This window comes from Bombyx mandarina, chromosome 28 (assembly GCF_030267445.1).
Source record: "Bombyx mandarina strain Sakado chromosome 28, ASM3026744v2".
In the NCBI taxonomy this organism is placed as follows: domain Eukaryota; kingdom Metazoa; phylum Arthropoda; class Insecta; order Lepidoptera; family Bombycidae; genus Bombyx; species Bombyx mandarina.
In genome coordinates, this window is record NC_143233.1 from 5,598,436 (window position 1) to 5,624,157 (window position 25,722).

A 25,722-nucleotide genomic window follows, 5' to 3' on the forward strand; every position below is an offset into this window, starting at 1 on the left:
TTGCGGGTTTCATTTTTATTACACGATGTTATTCCTTCACCGTGAAAGTCAATCGTGAACAGTTGTTAAGTACGTATTTCATTGGAAAAATTGGTACCCGCCTGCGGGATTCGAACACCGGATATTCGAATAACTGCCCAATACTACAAATAAAGATGCAAGTCTGGTTGTATTCGAGGTATTTTTCTAGCTATGATACGATAAAACCTAAGCCATTTCGCTTAAATCAGTTACACAGAGAAGTGACTATAATTTACTGGTGGTAGGACCTCTTGTGAGTCCGCACGGGTAGGTACCACCGACCCGCCTATTTCTGCCGTGAAGCAGTAATGCGTTTCGGTTTGAAGGGTGGGGCAGCCGTTGTAACTATACTTGAGACCTTAGAACTTGTATCTCAAGGTGGGTGGCGCATTTACGTTGTGGATGTCTATGGGCTCCGGTTACCACTTAACACCAGATGGGCTGTGAGCTCGTCCACCCATCTAAGCAATAAAAAAAAATTATGATTCCGTCAACTATGTATATGTATGTATGGTATTGTCATAAATTTCACAACACGTAGAAATAGTTCAACACATAACTCATAGCAATTCTGACCATTTAATAACGCATTTGTTTTTTTTTTCCTTGTATGACTGCCGATGTTTTGAATAATTCACGATTTTCCTAGTCACCAACGACTAAGCTGTTGTTTGTTCGTGGACATTTATAATAACTATGTATATACAAAAATAATAGTTAAACTAACAAAACTAGAGGTCCCGCAGTAGTCGAAATTCGACTATAATTAATTGGAATTGTAAGTTTGTACACTATTATGATTGTATTTTATACTTCTATAATCACAATTTCGCCAAGACTACACTATAAAAAATATTAACAAAGACAAACAATATTTAATCTATTCTCAATTTGACAACAGGCGTCAAGAACAAAAGTTTGACAATAAATAGTATGCATGCGTGTGTGCGTCAAATACATGGTATGTAGTCCACTTCGATAAAGCGGCACGACACGAGAACCCTCTCATCGTGGCCGCCGGTAACTACATTCCCGATCCTGCGGACAGAATGGAAAGCAGTCGACGTCGCCCAAAACACGTCATCTCTGATCCTCCCGATCCACTAACGGTGCTTTTAGGTACTTCAAGCACCGGTCACCGTTCTCGTCGAACCCGTCGCTTGCGACGAAGGGCTCGACGAGTAAATTAACTCTCAGACACAGCCCACTGAGTTTCTCGCCGTATCTTCTCAGTGGGTCACGTTTCCGATCCGGTGGTAGATTCTGCGAAGCACGGCTCTTGCTAGGGTTCGTGTTAGCAACGTCATCAGGTTTGAGCCCCGTGAGCTCACCTACAAACGTTAGTGTTACGCTGAAATAGCCTCTCAAGGCTCTCAGCTTAGGTAGGAAAAAAAAAAAAAAAAGGTATGTAGTGTGTGTAATGTTTTCTTTATTGATTTAATGTATCTTTTATGAATTATTTTAAAAAAATATTAGCATTGTGCAGTTCTTCTCTATATTCTCTATAAGTGTGGAAAGTTTCATACTCCTCCGTCCGCGCAATTTTCGTAAAAAGGGATACAATGTTCTTGCTTCACATATTAATATATATTTATAATAACTATGTATATACAAAAATAATAGTTAAACTAACAGAATACGCTTTTATAGAAAATCCAACTAAAAAATATGTGGGTGCTTTTCAGGATATTATCAAAATAACCCTTCTACTCATATCTGTTCATAAAATATTTAGAACTACTGATACCATGCACCCCACGCCTTTTTTACAATAAAATCTTTTTTTCTTACACTATTTTTAGTTCAAATTTATTAAAATTTATTGTCGATTTTTTAGTTGGATTTTCTATAAAAGCGTATTTTGTTAGTTTTTTTAAACTATTATTTATTTTTCATTTTTTAGTTGAATTTCAATTTTTTCAAAAAAAAATTTTTTTTTTTTATTGAGTTGTCATCGTTCCTTAATAAGTATACCAAATTTCGAGTTAATCCGACGTTTTGAAGGGGGTCAAAATCATGTTCTAAGATTCCGTTACATACTAATTACTAACATACTAACATACATACGTCGGAAGCTAATAAAAGCGTATCAAAAATGGACCGTACAGTAATTAGTTTCAATTAGAACTATGTCTACTCAAAGATCGATTTTATACGAAATTTCCGGAACCCTTCCGGAAAGCAAAACGTAACTGAGAGAAATAGTTGAGTTTCATAATTGAATAAGACTGAATTTGACTAATTGTATTTAAATCACTAGCTCTGAGTAATTTTGACGAATGCCAATCGTGTATTAGTAGATATACAAAAAAATGTGTGGTGTCGTGGGACACGTCGTGGGGATAGGAACGAAATTCCTTATTATAAAAATATTTATTTTAAGTTCTATTCGAGGTATAAAGAAAATAAAACCGGAGGTTTCGCAACAACCCATGGTCATTCGGTAACGTGCGAACTTATTGTGGTACACTTCATTCACGGTTGTTTGCATAAGAGTTAGTGTATTGCGCAAACGAACGCTCTGAAATCGTGGTCAATGAATGATAAAAAAAATGTTATTTTTTTTACGTTATTACAAAGTTAAGTCGTACACTGTGTGCATTACTAATAAAAATATTACGTTACGGACGTTTCTTCCCGGTAAGGAAGGGTACCCCTCCGCATCGTCCCTTAAGGAACTTCGTTCCAAAAATAATTCCGATAATTTCTTTGTCACAGCAACATGGGCCTAATGGAGTTCGAGAAGTGGTCGAACCAAAGCGGAATATTCACGGAGAGGTCTCGTCTCTGCGCCCGGATCCGTGGTCTGACGCCGGGCCAGCGCCGCGTCTGCCGACGTCACAAGGACCACATGCCCGTGGTCAGCGACGGCGTCAAAAAGGGCATCGGCGAATGTCAATACCAGTTCCAAGGACGACGTTGGAACTGCACAGTCATCGGCGAAACAGTCTTTGGGCCTTTGACTTTTATTGGTAATAAACATTTTGTTTAGAACCGTGGAAATATCATACCTATAATTGTCCATATTTTTTATTGCTTAGATGGGTAGACGAGTAGTGTAGTAGTGGCTTCATTATTTTTAACTGTACCCGTCTGCTTCGCTGGACATTTTAACATTGTTATTTCTCACACCGACAAAGATTCTGATCATTAACGCCCCCGCAACTGGTGTAGGGAGTCCAACACTCATATAAATATTAACCTATCCATTAAGTACATGTATTTTTTACATGGATACCAAGTTTCAAGTCAATCGGATGCACGGTTCAGTAGTTAAAACGGAACATCCGTAAAAACCACTGTAGATTTATATATTAGTATAGATATTAATTCACCCGTTCGAAATTTATCTCCGCTAACGTCATTGGAGTGTAAAAAATAATTCGTAATCAGATCTTCTCGAGCAAGACAATGAAGGAAGGAAGTTTTTAGTCCGATAAAAAACTGAGTGAGCTAACAAAATTTCCGCATACAATGATATCGAAGGTCAGAAAGAAACGCTCGTGGCACACTGGCGTCGAATACAATTCTGAATCATGTATTAAGTAGTAGTTTTATTATTTTCTATTTTCATCGAAATTTATCACCAAATAACGTATGGCACTTTTTATAAATGCGAGGACGAGAGTAAACATAAAGAGGAAAGAGAGAGAGAGAGGAAATAAACACTCGGGTTTTTTTATTGCTTAGATGAGTGGACGAGCTCACAGCCCACCCGCTGTTAAGTGGTTACTGGAGCCCATAGACATCTACGACGTAAATGCGCCACCCACCTTGAGATATAAGTTCTAAAGTCTCAAGTATAGCTACAACGGCTGCCGCACTCTTCAAACTGAAACGCATTACTGCTTCACGGCAGAAATAGGCAGGTCGGTGGACCCGCGCGGACTCTTAAGAGGTCCTACCACCAGTAAATGTAATGTACCAATGTAACAAAGTGTCGACAAAAACTACAATTATGAATTCTTTTGTTTTAATATTTCATTTAGTAACATACCGTAGATAGGCGAATGGAAAAAAAACCATTACATTTCTCTGGTCTACATAACGTAATTTACTCAATCGGTTCCGTGATTCATGTGTTTTTGTGTCCTCCCAAAAAACGGTTGCGTAAGATCCAACCGGATAATATTATTGTTTCCGAAGTTTTTTTCAAGGCTCGTTGATAGCCGTGCTTAATATGATAATGCCATACGTAATGTTGAGAAACTATTTAAGTATGAAGTACTAACTTAACATCTCGGGATACACAATCACCAATCTCTCTGTATAATCGTGGTATAGGTATCTAAGCTTAGGAAAGCTGAAACGGAAGGAAAGATGTATAATTACTGGATTTTTTTGTCAGTACGTATCCTCCAGGGTTAATATAATTCTGGCTGAGAGAATTTGCTAACTTGATTCCTAGCAAGAGCAATGCACTAATGAACCTACCACCGGATCGGAATTGCCAAAAAGCCGCCAATAAAAAAAGCACGAAATCCTTTAACTATTTAGTTTCCTAACTAGTTCGCCTACTCTTAGGTAAAAACTTCTAATACATATTACAAATAGAACATTTGTTGAAGAAATAATTTAAAACGGTTGAGTTAATATCATATAAATATGTTTATTTTAGAGATTAAAGGAATTTGTCTGTCCGTTTCTCACAAGACGATTATGGGTATATTTGAATAACTTGAATATTGACGTCATTATTCAATGTTATACACTCTCTCTCCATCTGCCATTAAATTAAGACTTTCATCTATCTTTATTACTGGTGATAGGACTTCTTATGAGTCCGCACGGATAGGTACCACCACCCTGCCTATTTCTGCTGTGAAGCAGTAATGCGTTTCGGTTTGAAGGGCGGGGCAGCAGTTGTAACTATACTGAGACCTTACACACATAATTATATTTTTTTTAAATATAAAATAATAATACAATCGTACGTTGCATAACAGAACTTTCTAGTCTTAGTAAACTATCTTCTTATCTGTAGAAAATTACATTTGCCTTAACCAGTGAGGAAGCTCACATAAGTCACTGTCTCTCAGTACAAGATTTAGTGCTCGGAAAGTTTATCTGGAGTCTAGTTCGCGTTTAAATTTTTAAGTGCTACATGAAATTATCCGATGGGTATAAACAATTTCTTGTTTACTTGTTTTTACTGGTGGCAGGTCTTCTTGTGAGTCTGCATGGGTAAGTACCACCACCTCGCCTATTTCTGCCGTGAAGCAGTAATGCGTTTCGGTTTGAAGGGTGGGGCAGTCGTTGTAACTATACTGAAGACCTTAGAACTCACATTTCAAGGTGGGTGGCGGCATTTACGTTGTAGATGTCTCTGGGCTCCGGTAATCATTTAACATCAGGTGGGCTGTGAGCTCGTCCACCCATCTATGCAATAAAAGTAAAATAAATCACTAAGTTCTTCGTTCACTTTGTGTACACCGAAATCCGAACCCATCTAAAGGAAAAAGGCAGTAACTGCTCCAACCAACACTTAATAGTGGTAAAGTATGTATTAAAAGCCCAAACGAGTTTTACCATTCCGCCTAATTATGCCGCGACTGATATGGTCTCTCTAGACCATCAGCTTAGGTAGGAAAAGAAAAAAATCCGCAAAGTGAACGTCCGTTATAGTTTCAAAAGGATAAACTTAGTAGCGGTAAACCCACAGACACAGCCCACTGAGTTTCTCCCCGGATCATCTCAGTGGGTCGCGTTTCCGATCCGGTGGTAGATTCTGTGAAGCACGGCTCTTGCTAGGGTCAGTGTTAACAACACTCCAATTTGAGCCCCGTGAGCTCACCTACACGTTAGAGAGAAGATTTTTTTTTTTTTATTTTCCTTGTAGGCTGACGAGCATACGGCCCACCTGATGGTGAGTGGTTACCGTCGCTCATGGACTTCAGCAATGCCAGGGGCAGAGACAAGCCTCTCAAGGCTATCAGCATAGATAGGAAGAAAAAAAAGTTGCTGTATTTACGTTGTCATATATATATTAGTGGTCGCACGGTAGACGAAATTCGACTATAATTAATTGAAATTATAAGTTTGAATACTATTATGGTTCTACTATTAAAGTCTATATCTCTACAATCACAAGTTTCGCTAAGGCTACACTATAGACAAATTATATTGAAGACAAACAATATTAACCTATTCTCAATTTGACTATAAACTTTATACGATAAACAAAACGTGTGTGTGTCGAATACATGGTAGTGTGTGTAATGTTTTTTAATTGATTTCATGTGATTTTTATGCGTAATAAAGAAAAAATATTAGCAGTTTGCACTCCTTCTCTATATTCTCTGTAAGTGTGGGAAATTACATACTCCTCCGTCGGCGCAATTGTCGTAAAAGGGTTTACAAAATTTTTGCTTCACACATATTAATATATAGTATTATCGACCAGAAGTGAGGTAGTTAACAAAAAGAAATAAATAATACAGAACTGGCCTAATTATGTTTCACTGAATTAACAAAACTTCTAACAAAATGATTTCAATTTACTATTAACGAAAACTGTTAAAATTACACAAGTCCCAAACATGTTTCAACAAGAACCGCACACGCGAACGCCACGCACAAAAAAGAGGCAAAGGCGCAGCGAGGGATCGTTTTTATAGTTTTAGCGCTGGCTCTCGGTCGGGGGTTGCCTGGATTCGGTAACACGGCCGTTCCTGATGGCGAGGCGTCCTCGACCGCTTCATCTCTCAGCAGAAGCATATCTCTTCCAGCTACGTCAGAGCTTGCATCAACAAGGTCACCCTCTGTAACGTAACAAAAAAAAATTACACCCAGACCTTAATGCTCTAAAACTTTCTAAAATTTAGAATCCCTACTACAGACGCAAGCGTGCACTCTTACATCTGCAGCGAGGACGAGCCAAAAATAAACATTTGAAGTGAGAAGAATGGATATCGCACAACTGTCCCAAACTGCGCAATTTGAAACACCTGCACGATTCCTTTACTGAGTTAGCCCGTACAGGAAACGTCTAAAACAGTAGCGCGCTGTTGTCTGCAATATTCACCGATACAGATACTGAACATTACAGACACAACACAGCTAAACAGTAGGGACGCAAAATCCGGCCGAATCCGCATCTAACCATACTGCTCAAAAAATAAACGGGAAGTAAAGCACCGTCGTGCCCACCTCAACCTCAAAAATGGGAAGTAAAGCACCGTCGTGCCCACCTCAACCTCAAAAATGGGAAGTAAAGCACCGAAGTGCCCACCTCGACCTTCACATATTAATTTCGAAGAAAAGGCTGCATGTCACCGGGGTCCACTCGTAAGGATGATGTGGAAGCAGGGCAGCCGTCCCAGCTCCAGTCTGCTCCCACGATGCGAGGCTGCACCACGTGTGGCGGACGTCCCGCTCGACCTTCCTGATAGATAATCCGTTGGGTAGTCCGCAGCAGCAGGCCGCAGACTAAGCGACATCGCCCTCTGCGTCACTGATAGTCGTACAGCACGGTGCAGTCGGCGGCATGCGAGCAACACGTGCAGTATGCACGTCAGAAGTAGGTGAGCGCGCGCATGCAGCGGCACGCGAGCAACACGTGCAGTATGCACGTCTGAGGAGGCGAGCGCGCGCAGGTAGCGGCACGCGAGCAGTGCGCGCAGCCAGCGGTACGCGAGCAGTGCGCGCAGTATGCGCGCCAGAAGTAGATGAGCGCGCGCAGCCAGCGGCACGCGAGCAGTGCGCGCAGCCAGCGGCACGCGAGCAGTGCGCGCAGCCAGCGGCACGCGAGCAGTGCGCGCAGCCAGCGGCACGCGAGCAGTGCGCGCAGCCAGCGGCACGCGAGCAATGCGCGCAGCCAGCGGTACGCGAGCAGTGCACGCAGTATGCGCGCCAGAAGTAGATGAGCGCGCGCAGCCAGCGGCACGCGAGCAGTGCGCGCAGCCAGCGGCACGCGAGCAATGCGCGCAGCCAGCGGTACGCGAGCAGTGCACGCAATATGCGCGCCAGAAGTAGATGAGCGCGCGCAGCCAGCGGTACGCGAGCAGTGCGCGCAGTATGCGCGCCAGAAGTAGATGAGCGCGCGCAGTTAGCGGCACGTGAGCAGTGCGCGCAGCCAGCGGCACGCGAGCAGTGCGCGCAGCCAGCGGCACGCGAGCAGTGCGCGCAGCCAGCGGTACGCGAGCAGTGCGCGCCAGAAGTAGATGAGCGCGCGCACCCAGCGGCACGCGAGCAGTGCGCGCAGTATGCACGTCTAAAGCAGGTGAGCGCGCGCAGGTAGCGGCACGCGAGCAACACGTGCAGTCTGCACGGCTCTGCGCTCTCCTGCTGGAGCACGGCCCCGACTTGCTACTGACCTCACACGTCGGCGACAACGCCCTGCGTCTGTGAACAAATCAGACAGAAGGCGCCTCCATTGTCAAAGTTTAGATAGCACCTGCAATGCTCCAATAATCCTGTTCGTCACGCCGTCCATCTGCTGACCAGCACTGCTACACACACCCGCCGATTTGCATGACGCTGTTCCAGGGTACTCAGGTGCACATGCGTCACCCCCTTCGACGGAAACCGTTGCTGCTGGTGGGAAAAATAACTGCCCGTGGCGTTCGGTACAAGAGTGCGAGTAGACGGTACAGATAAAGTGGTCATTAATCTCACGATCTCACGAGTATAATTATATTCCAAAGAACGGTTCCACGGAATTATGCCAGGAGACATCCTGCGGTGTAGGTGTCTTGCTCTTCCTACACACAGCACGATCGCGACGATAATAATTGCAACAAACTCCTAAATCGAGAATTCGAGCGGTCATGACAGCGTCGATGAGAATGATCGCGCCTGTATTTTCTACATCGACGTCCCGTCACTTTTCAAAAGCACGTGGTTTTATCCCACTTCTGATATTATCGACCAGAAGTGAGGTAGTTAACAAAAAGAAATAAATAATACAGAACTGGCCTAATTATGTTTCACTGAATTAACAAAACTTCTAACAAAATGATTTCAATTTACTATTAACGAAAACTGTTAAAATTACACAAGTCCCAAACATGTTTCAACAAGAACCGCACACGCGAACGCCACGCACAAAAAAGAGGCAAAGGCGCAGCGAGGGATCGTTTTTATAGTTTTAGCGCTGGCTCTCGGTCGGGGGTTGCCTGGATTCGGTAACAATAGATTAATGGGTTCCTATGATAACTTTACATCAGATGGCTCGTTCATCTATGAGCACAATAAAAAAGGTTTTTCTTTCATTAGCCAATTTTAATTTCGTCAGTTTCAAGAGAAACAGTTTCTTTCAATAACCAATTATTATTTCGTCAGCTTCGAGAGAAACAGTTTCTTTCATTAGCCAATTTTTATTTCGTCAGCTCCCAGAGAAGCAGTTTCTTTCATTAGCCAATTTTTACTTCGTCACCTTCGAGAGAAACAATTTCTTGCATTAGCCAATTTTTATTTCGTCAGCTTCCAGAGAAACAGCTTTCACTCATGCGATCACGGCCGCCGGGGTCTCCGTGGCAGTGTCTCGTGCCTGTCGCGATGGTCGTCTGACCAGCTGCGGCTGTGGGACGGGCCCGCGACCTCGGAACCTGCACAGCGACTGGGTTTGGGGTGGCTGCGGGGACGACCTGGAGTACGGCTACAAGTAAGTTACAGCCTCTTGTAGTTTCTATGAAGCTTCTGGAAAGGTCTATTTATACAGAGTGCTCTGCTTTTTCAGAAACCATCTTTTTTTTTATATACAGCGTGTTTTATTCAACCACGATTCTTCAATATGGCAATTAATTAGTTATTGTGGATTTTTTTTATTTGTGGGGATGATGCTCTAAATTTTAGTAATAATAATTAATTATATTAAATAAACTAATTTAATCTTTTTCGTAAGTTATTAAATAAAGAATTAAAGATCAACATTCAACAATATCACTTACTTGTCTGATAAAGTTTTGATTCTGTCATTTCTCTTTTTTTTTACTACTAAGATGGGTGGACGAGCTTACGACCCACATAGTACTAAGCTGTCATTGGATCCCATAGACATCAGCCACATTAATGCCGTCGCCCTTCTTAAGACATGCGTTCGAAGTACTCAAACCGAAACGCATTACTGCTTCACGGCAGAAATAGGCAGAGCGGTGATACCTACCCGTGCGTGCTCACATGACATCCTACCACCAGTAATTACGCAAATTGTATTTTTTGCGGGCTTGATTTGTATTATACAATGTTATTCCTTCACCATGCACAGTGGCGAGTAATTGGAGAGGCCTATGTCCAGCAGTGGAATGCTATATGCTGATGATGATGATTCCTTCACCGTGGAATTTAATCATGTGAACATTTGTTAATTACGAATGATTGAATTATAAAAAATTTGTAAGCGCATGCGGGATTCGAACACCGTCACGGTCGCATCGCTCGACACAAAAGCACCGGGCGTCTTATCTTTTAGGCCACGATATCTTCAACTACATTTTACATTAAAGAGTATTAAGAAGCACCTTCGTCGAATAACACACGTCACGCATATTGAAGCACTAAGTGTGAGCTCAATCTATACTAATATATAAATCTACTCTGGTTTTTACGGATGTTCCGTTATAACTACTGAACCATGCATCCGATTGACTTGAAACTTGGTATCCATGTAGAAAATACAGTAGTTAATGGATAGACTAATATTTATATGAGTGTTGGTCTCCCTACACCAGTTGCGGTGGCATTAAAGATGAGAATCTTTGTGGGGGCGCTAATGATGATATAATAATAATATAATACTTATCGCTTAATATGTAATAATGTTAATTTTAAATGCCCAGCGAAACGGGCGGGTACAGCTAGTAGCTTCATAAAACTCCTCCTATATTGAAATGTTACTATCGATGTAATATTTAAATATAGGGGTGTTTCATAACTAAAAGACATCTTTCAGATTATGCTCTCCGTGTACTTGAAACTATATTGAACTATTAACTATTTCTTTGTAGGTAGGTTTTTTATTCCAGAGGCACGATTGAAAAACCTCTGAGTGCCCATTTTATCCTGGTACAAGATTATTGTTTTATTTAAATCGCCCGTCTCGGGAGAGGGAATGCGTTCTCTAGCTCCTATTACCTATGGGGGCCTGGTACATTTTGCGCGTGGAAAGACGTCAAACAACGCGGTAGCCATTTTTTACCAAAACAAACTAACTCTCTGACTCGACCAAACATTTCGTTAGTTTTGAAGTTAAAAGCGAGTTTAAATTGTATCTAAGCTAGACTGTCAAACTAAATTATAATCAAATAGGTCCACCCATAAATGCTTTGTGATAGAAATAGGCAGGACTTAGGGCTCACAAGTTGCCCAGCTACTATTTATTTGATTTGGTACGCACATAATTAAAAAAAATTGTTGTGAATTTTTTTTAAATTATTTGTTTCTCGAGTAAATAACAACACTTTCAAATTAGTAGTACATGCTAATTTAGTTTAGTCGCAGTAATTTAAAATTGCATAAATTCAAATCATCATTCCGCGTTTTAGTATTATTTATTTTATCAATACTTCTTCACCTACAAGAAAGTTTACAGGTTAAATTCAAAACACACCTGTATACCAGGAAAACATAAGCAACTTGAAGGTATTCTACCTGTAACGTAAAGGAATATATATATATAAAAGCAAATCAACTAGCAGCTGGTAATTGTCAATGTGTGCATGACCCATTTCCCTCAGTACACAAGACCGCTCGTTTGCTGGTGTGTGTAGATGCGATGTCCTTCATGGTAGACAGGGATATAAACATCTATCTTTCTCCCTCTCAAGCGCCTCGATGTGTATATGATTTTCCGTCCCTGAAACTTCAGGCGTCTGTGTGAAATTCTACGTGAACAGGTAAAGGTACTTTTTCAAATTTATAAAGTCCTGGTATCCAGGTGAGACGCAAGACAGGTAGAAATTAACCTGCTCTTTTCTTAACGTGGAAAACAGATATACCTATTGTTTGCCTGTTACCAACGAATGAAGGTGATGGCCAGTCAATTTATTTAAGTTATTTGATTAAAAATGTGTAATAGTTATAAAAAAATAGTCTTCACAATTTCCATTTTTCTCACAAAAAATCAAAATTGAGAACAAAGTTCTCAACTTTACTATAACTAATAATTATACATTTAACTATTTATTTTATTTGCGTTTAGAAATTAAAACCAATCTATGTTTAGAGAGAGATAAATTGAATTGACTCTAGCTGTCAGCGACATTTCACTTGTTGTCAAGCCATGACTCTAGACAGGTTTGGTACCAGGCTCTCAGAACAGACGAGGAAGTTTCGGAACTCCGGTTTTCAGCGCAGCGGTTACTATGGCAACATAAATAAAATGTAGCAAATTGATGTTTCATAATAATGAACTAGAGGTTTCTTTTTTTAAATTCTAGACCAGGGTTTTTAATCTGATCTTTCATTTATTGTGAACAACGATGATATTTATTATTTTGATTTGGATAACTTTAGGATATTATTATATGAAATTCAATGGTATTGAATGAGATATAGTGGACTAACTTCTTATTGAAATGGCGGAAATGTATTCATAAGAATAATATTAATAGTATATTAAAAGTAATGGAGCCATTACATCATATTTGTACTTACGAAATTCTAAAACTTATCCATTTTTATATTTAAGGTATCTGCTCAAAAAGATAAGATAAAAATAAAAAAAGTGTGTGTGTCCGCTCCGACGCACGACTGGAGTTTACTGGATATAAAAAATTAAACGAAACAATACGAGAAATAGTTCTATATTACGACAACACGATACACTACAGATTATTAACAAATTAACGAGACACAAAACAAACGACTAACAAATATATGAAAATACAATAATGAGAGAAACGCGCGATCAGTACGAGGCTTTGTGGCGGACTGCCGGCGCATGTACTAGCATGTCACACGAAATGCGCATAACGCATTTCGTGTGACATGCTAGTACGATTTTGGTCCCCATAATTTTCATACCCCGGGCCTATATATGTAAATCGATTCTAAAGGAGTAAACTCCAAAAGTAAGAGTTTGTTTATTAAAACCAGGCGGTATGCAATAGGAATTAATTACAGGATAGACAATCCAATTAGGTATGTGGTGAAACTTTTTGTTATCTTTTGCACAATTGCTAGTGGAAGTAAAAAAACACTTAATGTAATTAATTACATAACGTCAATTTTGCGCAAAAATCTTTAAAAAGTTTTGTACCGTGCTACTTTTCTACCTTATACCGTAGACCGTAGCAACGTAGCTTCGTAGACAACCTCCTCCGTAGGCATGCGTTCCTGGCATGTTTTCACGTACTGAAAGGGTTAAACGCCTCTGAAATCTGAAAAGAATGCTTTTATTATACAATTTGAAATGATCTCTCCTGCATCTCTCTTTAGCTATATTGACGACGACGCCACCTCTGTTTTGAAGCATCTCTTTATTAAATCTTTAAGGTCTTTTATAGAGCCGTTTTTATTTCGGCCTAAGAGATAAGGACGCTGGTTTTGTCGAGCTATGTGCAACTATGATCGTGTTCAAGTGACATAAGCAAGTACTAATTTTACGTACTTAGCACATGTTCGCGAATGACGACGAAGGATAAAAAATCATGTAATAAAAATTCCCAGAAAATGTATGTTTAATTACAAAACAATTGAAGCATAGACCTCAACCCTCAAGGTGGGTGGCGGCATTCACATGATCACTTCAGTACGATGTACATATGGGATTCCGTAACCACATAATACTTCTTCTACCTACCGTTCTAGTACTACCATTGACCTATCTACAAAATGAATAAAGTTTTCACAAATAAATTTAAATTATATAAATATACTATCTACATATTATTATGTAATTTAAATTTAAAAAAATACCATCTGCTATTAAAGTCAAAATAATATTTATTATAAAGTCAAAATAATAATAAATAAGAAAGCAAATTTTTTTTAAATTCCGCCCAAATATACCAGGACTTAATAAGATTGAGAAGCTCTGTTCCACGGGTTTTGTTGTGGAACTAAATTAAATTTCCACAATTAATTTCATAAAGTCAACAAACAATGTGATATGTTTTTTTCCTTTAACGCATTTCACGAAAATCCTAAAAAGATCTGCATATTTCTTCACTGGGGTTAATAGAACAGCATAAAGTTAAGAAAGTAAGTGCCCCTGAAAGATATCCGCCCTGTGAATCCGCCCCACGTGTTTTTGCGATGTTACGGATTTAAGGGTACCAGGGCACCATGATAGTCGGATAGGTGATTTTTTTAATACAATATATTGTATGTAGCCTACTTAGTACATACATTCCTGTACTGAATCTTAACATCGACGGCTATCTTCAATTTGCTCTTGACAATGGCTTTTTAAAATCAGATCTTACTATTTTTTATGTAAATTTTTGTGATTAACGGTATTGACTACTCTCATGAAACTTGAATTATAAATATAATATTATGGAATAGGTACTTTAGAGTGAATGAACAATAAAAGACTTAATTGCATTTTCTGTGATGTAATAAGAGAACAACTTTGAAGACCTTAATCTCTTTTAAAATTAATATTAAAAATTAAGCATTATCTGTATAACAACTATACAAAACTGAATTTTCTTTTCACTCAATGACAGGACAGGTGAGTGATTCCGTCTAAGAAAAATCATCATTAAAACTAAAAAGTTTTAAAGATTTAAATGAATGATAAAGATTTTTCATATAATGTGAATTGATAATCTATTTTCTGTTTAGCTTAAATTAAATTTGATTCATTTATGAAGAAAGTTTACTTGGCTAGAGAGAGATTAGAGCGCCAGTTTTAAAAAATTGCAAAGCTGCTTGTACCAGGCTGACATAATCATGAGAATATCAATAGAAGGCTAAACCAACCAACCCTCTTGTTTCGTACACTTAGAGGAACCCTCTTGATATTAATTCACACATGCATAGTGTGGGAGGAGCAACACTCACCCACACAGCCATCTCACTACTTTAACCTAACATACAAACCTTTTTAAGCTTTTTAAGATTAAGAAAATTTAAAAAAGCTTTTCCGACCCGTGCGTTTGAATTTTCCTTCCCAGGACATCATGAACCGAAAGAGCTAAAGAATTTCAAGCACGCGACTAAAATCCGGAATGCGGTATTTCTGAATGAGAAGGGTTCCTTCTATTCGCTTCATAGGGAATATTTTCGCGCATTCGGGCATTTTTAGTACCAGGCTGCCATAAATGTATGGAAGTCAATGGAATGCTTGGCACATAGAAAGATATTGTGACTCCGAAACCCGGTAACTTCACATTCAAATTTGTTATAAAGGATTTTTTTTTAATATTAGCATTTTAGAGGCAAATTTAAAGTTTTCCTTTATTATTGCTATTTAATTGATAATATTTATTAATAATTTAAAAAGTGCTATTAGATAATAATTTTTTTAGGATTTAAGGATAGCTGGTGACCCGGAGGCCTTTCCAGTTTCACCAGGACAGGTGGGCGAGCAAAGGCTCAGCCAGGATAGGTGGGATTTGCTAACAGCTATCCGAGCGCCTCCGAAGGAGACCTAACAACTCAAGAGCAGCTGCTTCGCGAATGAATTTACTACCGGATCGGAATCGCGATCTGCTGAAAAGATCCGGCGAGAAACTCAGCGAGTATGGTTACCGGGGTCCCTAAGCCCGCTCCTAGTGTTAGAGCTGAAGGCGTCAATAATATTATTGGATTTCGGACACATTGCCAGGAAAGACGTAGATAATCTTGAAGATCTGGTGATGATTGGCAAAGTGAAAGGAAAAAGATCGCAGGGTCACAGCCCAAGTTCTACTGACCAGGTTTGCACCACTCTCAACTCTACGATTATTTCAGAAAAGCCGAAGACAGCATGAGATGGCACAACTTCTTGAGGACGAAGCTCATGTCTTGGTCACGACCCTCAGACAAGAAGAGCACGACTGAAGAAGCAAGATAACATAATATATTACAAATATCAACATATATTCTTTTAAGCCGAATTTTAATCAAATAATTATTGTATCATAAATTTAATAAGAAATGAAAGTAAGTAAGCGAGAATATCATTTATATCGATAATATCGTCGGTAAGATAGATAAGATCTAGCGTATAAATAAATTGAAATAGCCTCTCAATAACATAGTAGAAATACAAGTAACTTTTGGTAGAAGTAAAGTAAAGTAATAAAAGAACGTTTGGTAAAGTAACTTTTGGTAGTTTCAAAATGTTTAGCATAATTTAACGACAATAAATAAATGTATCATCGTTATAATAAGTGTTTTCGGGAACCAGCAATGTATAACGTAGAAAATTTTGGGTCAAATTTACTCACTAAAGCTTTGAAAAGGGATATGGTAATAGACGAACACTCTCTGATTTATTATCTGATCTGTTTATTCCGCTATTTTTAAAGGATTTTTAAAGGTTTATTTTTTAAAGATTAAAAACGTTTTTTCCGTCAACATTTTTACGAAGAATATTCAAATCTGTCCTGATTTTTTGGCGGAATTTCCATTGGCCCATATGTATAAGAATTTGAATTTCTACAAAACGTAAAAAAAACCGTTTAAGTCAAAGAAAAATTCAATCGAGAACCACGAAGAACAAATTCAACAATTCCCCGATTACCAAAAACCCGGATAAGCAAGATTAACCCGGGCTTAGGCCGGTTACAACGGATTCACGGTACCAGGCTAGCATAAATGCAAGGAAGTAGATAATCCGTTTTACCCGGTCGTGTACAGGGCATCCGGCAACACACACACAAGCCATTTCAATGTACGCGTGAATCGCATGAAAATATAGTCCGTGTAAATTCTTGTAAGAACTGTGTCCTTTTCGACTTAAGTTCTTTAAGATCCTAGATTAAAAATTTCAAACTTGTAATGTGGTATTTTATTCGGTTCTAAGCTTCGTTAAACCAAAATTATGTCAATTTAGAATTACGTTCGTCAATATTGTTTCGAACAGTTTATATTTTTCGAGGGAAAAAAACCCATTAAAAATAGTTTAATTTTCGTGGTCAAAGACGACTAAGATTTTATTTGTTGACAGTCAAGTATTTGATATAGACTAGCTGACCCGGCAGACTTCGTAGTGCCTCAATCGATAAAAAAAAGAAATAACATATCAAAGGAAAAACAAAATTGTTATTTTTATTTAATTCCGAGCATTTTCATATTTATTTACCTTTTAAACCTTCTCTGGACTTCCACAAATAATTCAAGACCAAAATTAGCCAAATCGGTCCAGCCGTTCTCGAGTTTTACCGAGACTAACGAACAGCAATTCATTTTTATATATATAGATAGATAGATAGATAGATTATTATTAATACTGCAGTGTCCAGAAAATTGGATAGTGCTATGGAAAATTAAAATTAACTACTTTAAAGTTCCAAATAAGTTTAAGTTTCCCGAGCGCTGTGACATGTCCCTCTTCAAACGAGGCTTTTCAGCGTCAGAACTTAAAGGTAGGCTGCGGCTTGGCTCTGCACCTGGCTTTGCTTGTCCATGGGCGATGATAACCACTCACCTTCAGGTGGGCCGTATGCTCATCTGCCTACAGGGCAATAAAATAAGAACCAAAAAAAACTTCTATCGGATTTTTTTCTTTGAAAACTCCGTTAATTTTTTCAAGTTTAATACAACTTTTATCTTATTTTTCCTACTACATATTTTGGTATCACACTCAATCACTATTTATGTGTACTAGAGGTCCCGCAGTAGTCGAAATTCGACTATAATTAATTGGAATTGTAAGTTTGTACACTATTATGATTATATTTTATACTTCTATAATCTCAAATTTCGCCAGGACTACACTATAAAAAATATTAGCAAAGACAAACAATACTTAATCTATTCTCAATTTGACAACAGACGCCAAGAACAAAAGTTTGACAATAAATAGTATGCATGCGTGTGTGCGTCGAATACATGGTATGTTGTGTGTGTAATGTTTTCTTTATGGATTTAATGTATCTTTTATGCATTATTTTAAAAAAATATTAGCATTGTGCATTTCTTCTCTATATTCTCTATAAGTGTGGAAAATTTCATACTCCTCCGCCCGCGCAATTTTCGTAAAAAGGGATACAAAGTTTTTGCTTCACGTATTAATATATAGATAAGCATAATATTAATATTGTAGTCAATTAAGGACATAATGAAAGAAAAATTTTAAGAAAACTTTTACTATTAAACTAGAAAATCTTTTGTACCAGGATGCTACGTGTAATAAACACATATACCGATTTGAATCTTAAGCTATTTGAAATAAGAGACAATATTACATGTATGTTAGTTCCGCTACGAATCAATATCTCACCCCTCGTAGATTCCGTAGCAGAGGGCGTAGATTTAGCCGACGCAAAAACAGAACTTATGTTTGTCTCTTTCTAAATTTAAGTCTTTGTCTTTTCCTAGTTTCCTAAGTCAATAGACATCACAACAAGAATTCCATAATCCATCTAGCAACAGTAATAATTAAAGTCTAAAATTGCGCAAACTTTTCTTTTCTACTAAATCGTTGGTAGCCTAAGAAGCCTCTTAGGCTACCAACGAATAGCCATTCAAACTTTACGCGGACCGAAATGTGAGCTCACGGGCTCCTACCACCTAGGTCCTACCACCAGTGATTAAAGAACCTTAGAACTCTTGTCTCATGGTAGGTGGTTGCATTTAAGTTGTAGATGTCTTTGAGCTCTGGTAACAATTTAACACCAGGTGTACCGTCAGGTCAATCATCTTAGCAATAAAGAAAACACCGCTTTGACCCATAAGGTCGATTTTGAATTGTATCTCTGGCTCTCGCCGGTAAAAGTGAACTATATTTCCCACAGGTTCACCGAAGGCTTCGTCGATATAAGAGAAAGAGAAGGGAAAGTGAAACGCGGCAGTCGGGAGCAGGGTCGCCAGCTGATGAACAGACACAACAACGAGGCTGGTAGACGGGTAAGACAGCTACTCACCTTAACCTTGGGAGACGAGTAAGACAGCTACTACACCCTCACCCTAACTTTGGTAGACGGGTAAGACAGCTACTATACCCTCACCTCAACTTTGGTAGACGGGTAAGACAGCTACTACACCCTCACCCTAACCTTGGTAGACGGGTAAAACAGATACTACACTCTCACCCTAACCTTAACGGGTGGATATATTCTCTTATGTTTCAATGTATGTTACTGGTGGTAGGACCACTTGTGAGTCCGCGCGGGTTGGTACCTCGCCTATTTCTGCTGTGAAGCAGTAATGCGTTTCGGTTTGAAGGGTGGGGCAGCCGTTGTAACTATACTTGAGACAACTTATATCTCAAGATGGGTGGCGCATTTACGTTGTAGAACTCTATGGGCTCCAGTAACCACTTAACACCAGGTGGAGTGTGAGCTCGACCACCTATCTAAGCAAAAGAAAACCCAGGGTAGAAAAATCGTTCTATAACCTAATATTATGTATAAATAATGTAGTTAAAATACTTTAAAAAACACGGTTTAATAAAAAACCAATTAGCATTAGCAATTAATTTCAACTTTTTCTTTTACACAGTTGTTAATCGTGAGGGTATTAAAGCGAAGTTATGATAATCGGTTAAGACTTCTTTCTGTCCTTTGATAGGCGGTGATAGCAAAATCACGGGTAACTTGCAAATGTCACGGAGTGTCGGGATCCTGCAGCCTGATCACGTGTTGGCAGCAGCTGGCCTCTTTTAGGGAGATCGGTGAGTATCAAAATCCGACAATTTATTTGACGCCACATAGCTAAATTTAGACTAGTCTTTTTTTATAATTTAATTCACTTTCCCAGTATAATTCCGCGTTTATTATTATAGTTTTAGGCGATTCTTAATAATACAACACCTAAGTTGTCTATGACCACGTTTAAAGTGTTCGAAGAATATGAAAACGTTATGACATACGGCGACATTTAAATGTTGTGCTCTAACTACTACCTAAATCACCGCCTACATTCCTTTAAAACGATTCCTTGACATTTTCTTTTCTTTTCCCACCGAAATAGTTAACATTGATTTGAATGTTGTGTTCTAACTACCGTCTAAATTCCTTTAAAACGATTCCTTGACATTTTCTTTTCTTTTCCCACCGAAATAGTGATTTGAATGTTGTGTTCTAACTACCGTCTAAATTCCTTTAAAACGATTCCTTGACATTTTCTTTTCTTTTCCCACCGAAATAGTTAACATTGATTTGAATGTTGTGTTCTAACTACCGTCTAAATTCCTTTAAAACGATTCCTTGACATTTGCTTTTCTTTTCACAGTCGAAATATATAACATTGCTTTAAATGTTGTGTTCTAACTACCGTCTAAATTCCTTTAAAACGATTCCTTGACATTTTCTTTTCTTTTCCCACCGAAATAGTTAACATTGATTTGAATGTTGTGTTCTAACTACCGTCTAAATTCCTTTAAAACGATTCCTTGACATTTGCTTTTCTTTTCACAGTCGAAATATATAACATTGCTTTAAATGTTGTGTTCTAACTACCGTCTAAATTCCTTTAAAACGATTCCTTGACATTTGCTTTTCTTTTCACAGTCGAAATATATGCTTTAAATGTTGTGTTCTAACTACCGTCTAACAGTTATAGGAAATAATAAAGGAGGAAAAAATAATATGACGATAATAAAGACGAGATTAAACTGTGTGTGAAAGTAGTGTTTATTATATCCACGACTTGCAAAAACCGAGGAAATTTAGCAAATTTAATAATACTGTGAACTTTTTTGTTTGCCTACCGATTTTCTTTTTTTTTTTGAGTGCCTATTTACAAGCTGTGTGTAACATCAATGGGGACTTAAAAAAAAACACTATTACAAAAAATATTAATTTGATATCCGCAATGAATCTTACACTATTCATTAGTACGTAAACACAGGTAAAACGAAAAACGTAAAAAAATATTAGAAAACAGTTACTTTTTTCCAAACTTTAGAAGGAATAATATCGATAACAAAAAAAAATGCTTTGTACATTAAATTTAACGAATCTAAACGTAATGTAAATATCTCAGTATCAGTGATTTTAAGGACAAGCGCGCACATTATATTGCAAGATGTATTTTGCATTGGAGTCATACATTTTCGAATTAGTTCGTTCTACCGTCATCAGCAATGCGTCGTGTGCTGAGGACCACATCACCTATCAGTTTATGCTTATCAATAAATAATCTCTCAAGTCAACAAAATAACAAAGTAAGCCCTGGGTACACTGCACAGTAATTAAGTTCGAATTTAGATTACTCCCTGAACACTAGTTTCATACCCGATCCTGTACACCGAATGGTTAACAGTCGACGTCGCCCAAAGCACGTCATTTCAGATCCTCCCGATCCATTAACGGTGCTTTTAGGCACCACAAGCACCGGTCACCGTCCTCGTCGAGCCCTTCGCTTGCGACTAAGGGCTCGACGAACGAATTAACCCATGGACACAGTCCACTGAGTTTCTCGCCGGATCTTCTCAGTGGGTCGCGTTTCTACCCGACCTACCGACCTACCTAACAACTCAAGAGCATCTGCTTCGCGAATGAATCTACTACCGTTACGGAATCGCGATCCGCTGAGAAGATCCCGCGAGAAACTCAGCGGGTTAAATACATGATTTAGGTTGCACATCGAAAAACAATATTCTTGTTCGCGTTTTGATAGTCCTTTGTTTTCGTTCAGTAACAAATTAACCACAGTTAAATTCCCACGCTAAATTAGCTACAGTTCCCTTAACTGGCTTTCCGTATACACGATTTGATTCGAAATGGCTAGCAACTAACGGTCATCATTGCCTTCCGTATAGTGCAGTTAATGTCCCACGATTAATAATCCCATTCTGTTCGTGTCAAGCTTAAATGCTGGTTAATGATTAAGACATAGAAACGATTTGTTTTAATTAAGATCTACTCGGGTAATTGTTCGGTCTCTTGTGAGTTATGCGGTGTTGAATTTTTTGCTGACTTCAAAGAAGGAGGAGGTTTTAAATGGTTTGATTGCATTGTTTATGTGTGTGTTTATCTGAAAACTTTTTTATGGATGAACTGATGTGATGATTTGAAAGCTTGTGCTACTCATGTGGTCTGATTTAAGTTATATCAAGATCTGACCAGGACTTTTTGAGTTATCCTCCTATGCCTTAAACGCCCGTCTAAAATATGTTTTTACTTAAACTTTATTGTCCACTCATTTTTTTTAACTTTGATCGATTTTTATTTCGTCTTAACGATTTCAATGTTTTTTACTATCTTTGGCTACTTAAAACTTTCCGATACATTTTATAGAATCTATACTAATATATAAATCTACAGTGGTTTTACGGATGTTACCTTATAACTACTGAACCGTGCATCCGATTGACTTAAAACTTTGTATCCATGTAGAAAATACATGTGCTTAATGGATAGGCTAATATTTATATGAATGTTGGACTCCCTAATAATAATGACAATAAATAATAATGTTAATTTTAAATGCCCAGCGAAGCGGGCGAGTACGGCTAGTCAAATTATAATTTTGACTTCTGTCTCATCTGATTCTCTACACTTTCTTCTTTTTCTTCTGGCCCTTATCCCACATCATGTGGGATCGATGCAGCATGTCCTCACATCATTAATTATAATTCTGTTTTTTTTCTCCTCCTATTGAATACTCTACACCACTGCGGCTAATTAAGTTTTTACGAGTCACCTTTCAGATTTACGAACTACATAACTCCCGCCATTATTCCGGAGGGCTCGTTCGATTTTTAAATCCACGTTTTATTGCGTTCCGGCAGTTTATGTGGCCGTTAAGTTTATTTTTTATTTTTTTTAAATTAGTTCGAAATTAAAATTTAGTGTCGCTTTTGAAATACGTTAATAGTTTAAAAAAACGTAATCGAATTCGGTATCCTTAAAGTTGTATTAGAAGTAAGAATTTCTAAACAGAATTTAATGGCTCGTATAATTTGTTAGTAATAATTTTAATTTCAAAGACAGTGGACATAGACATAATGAAAACTACTTCTATTTTATTGCTTAGATAGGTGGATGAACTCACCTGGTTAGTTAAGTGGTTACCGGAGTCCATAGACATCTATTACGTAAATGCCGTCATCCACCTCGAGACGAATTGTAAGGTATCCATTTTATCAGTACAACAGCTGCCCCGCCCTTCAAACCAAAACGTATTGCTGGTTCACGGCAGAAATAGGCAGGGCGGTGGTACCTACCCGTGCGGACTCACAAGACGTTCTACCATCAATAAACCAAGTAATTTTACAGTTTGATCTCGGGTTTCTTATTATCGTTGTATTATTGCAAAAGCTTCGAATACTTCGCAATCTTGATGGTCATAGGCAAAGAACACTATTACTTGGTCATAGGCTTTGCTCTACGATAGTTGAATATTATGCTAACTACCGTCAATTATTTCTAATTTTTTTTAAAGGGATTTTATGACCTGGTAACTGAGACCTTTAAGTCATGTCTTATTTTAATTTATTTTCTTATTTTTATGAAAAATGATAATATGGAGTGAAATCAAATGAAATGCAGATGATTGATTTGAGACATTAATCATCTGGTATCAATTTAAATGAAATGAGATGATATGGTATGAAATATCATCTCAGTAAAATGGTGGTCTTTTACTGAGATTTTTTCACTGGACTTTTTGGAGTATCCCGAGAAGTTACGTCCAGCGGCTGTTTCATTTTCCCACATTTATGCACTTTCACAGATAAACAGCTATCATACCACCGTTTTTACACATTTAAACCTGAAGAAATACTAAATAGACAAAATAAAACAAATCACACAACTTTACACCTCGCGTTCCCGCCAAAAAGTCTGTTTCTTTAAACAAATATTTCTGGAATCTTTCAATTCTAATTATAAATTCAAATACGCTTATGCGCGAACAATCCCAATTTTCACGGTGATAACATTGAAGATGATGATTCACACCAGCCGAATCCAGTTGATCATTTCCACCTTACTTAACACACGTGAATGTTGATGAGATTTTTAAGGAAAGAGACAACAATAGATCTTCTATTTCATTACGTCACGGTGTTTTTTTTTCAAAATCATCGGCCACTCGAAATCGATTTTTTAGTAACTTTCTGCTTATCTTTCAGGCGATTATCTCAGAGACAGATACGAAGGCGCAACAGAAGTGAAAGTTTCGAGACGAGGGAAGCTGCGTCTCAGAAATCCGAGGTACAGCCTGCCGACAGCACAAGATCTGGTGTACTTGGAAGAGTCGCCGAATTACTGTGTCAAGAACGAGTCTTTGGTACGTTTCCTACACAGCCGATCCTGCGGACCAAATGGTAAACGGTCGACGTCGCCCAAAACACGTCATTTCAGATCCTCCCGATCCACCACCCGTGCTTTTAGGTACCCCAAGCACCAGTCATCGTTCACGTCGAACCTGTCGCTTGCGACGAAGGGCTCGGCGAGTAAATTAACCCACAGACACATCCCACTGAGTTTCTCGCCGGATCTTCTCAGTGGGGGTCGCGTTTCCGACCCGGTGGTAGATTCTGCGAAGCACGGCTCTTGCTAGGGTTCGTGTTAGCAACATCGTCAGGCTTGAGCCCCGTGAGCCCACCTACTAGTTAAGGTTACGCTGAAATGGTCTCCCTAGACCAGCGGACGGGGAACCGGGGTAAATTACCCCAAATGGGGTAAAATGAAATTTTGGGGGGTAAAAATGAAACTTTTGTGAGTAAAAAGTATATATTGAAGAGAAACTTCCCGAAAAAATCATTTAAATTAAAAAAGCTTTTTTATGGGGGCTATATATAAAATTTAAACTTCTTTTTTCGTCTAATAATACAAGAAAAATATGATATGAATTATAAATTATCATTTAATTATATTTTCTGTGGAGGCGATTTTTTTTCCTGAACTGTATATTACATATATTACTATTAAATATTACCGTTATGTATTACTAGGTATTACATTGATAAATTGAATAAATGATGTTTAAATTAAATTTTTACTTATTGTTTTCTTTTCAAAATTATCATGGGGGCTATAATATTAAAAGATGCTAAAAAGAGCGATTTCGTTTTTTTTGCTCTTCGCCATGAGGTAATATAAAAAGTTCCCCGACCGCTGCTCTAGACCATCAGCTTAGGTAGGAAAAAAAAGGTATGTTCTTTTGTTACTGCCGTAAGCAGAGACCGCATATACATATCAGACTACGTTAGTACATTTTTTATTTTATTTTTATTGCTTTGATGGGTGGACGAGCTCACAGTCCACCTGGTGTTAAGTGGTTACTGAAGCCCATAGACAACGTAAATGCGCCACCCACCTTGAGATATAAGTTCTAAGGTCCATTTTTAGGGATTTCATTAAGCCTATTTGACTTGCCGCCGAGCAGGGGGTCGGGACCGGGGTCGTATCCGTGACCTGGCCCCCTAAGAGCTAGGGGTCCCACCCGTTGTGTGCGGGGAGAGACCCAGACGTGGGGTGGCGTGCTTTGCACGCTCACCCGCAATAGGAAGCCGGGTGATGGTAGACCGCGTTCCCCCGACCGCTCTGGGGGAAGGTGTAACGCGGCGCCATTAAAGCGGGCTCTCGGCCCGCTGAACGAGGGAACCGGTGGTCGTGTCGCTGGCGGCCACCGGTCCGGCGTCCGTGGGACGGTGGGATGGATGTAATGTGCTCTGCGTCAACCCTGTCCCGCCGTTTCAATAACCCCGACTGG

The 25,722-nt window shown here is 38.7% G+C and overlaps 1 protein-coding gene across 1 annotated transcript in view; it reads left to right on the forward strand.

Annotated features, from left to right (window-relative positions):
• The window catches only part of LOC114243789 (protein Wnt-5b), an 82,646-nt gene that overhangs the window by 54,662 nt on the left and 2,262 nt on the right, over positions 1-25,722 (forward strand). Inside the window, exons 3-7 of the mRNA XM_028175400.2 lie at positions 2,740-2,993; positions 9,445-9,625; positions 18,852-18,963; positions 19,627-19,729; positions 24,137-24,294. Coding sequence (XP_028031201.2) covers positions 2,740-2,993; positions 9,445-9,625; positions 18,852-18,963; positions 19,627-19,729; positions 24,137-24,294 — 808 coding nt within the window. The remainder of the gene's footprint in view (positions 1-2,739; positions 2,994-9,444; positions 9,626-18,851; positions 18,964-19,626; positions 19,730-24,136; positions 24,295-25,722) is intronic.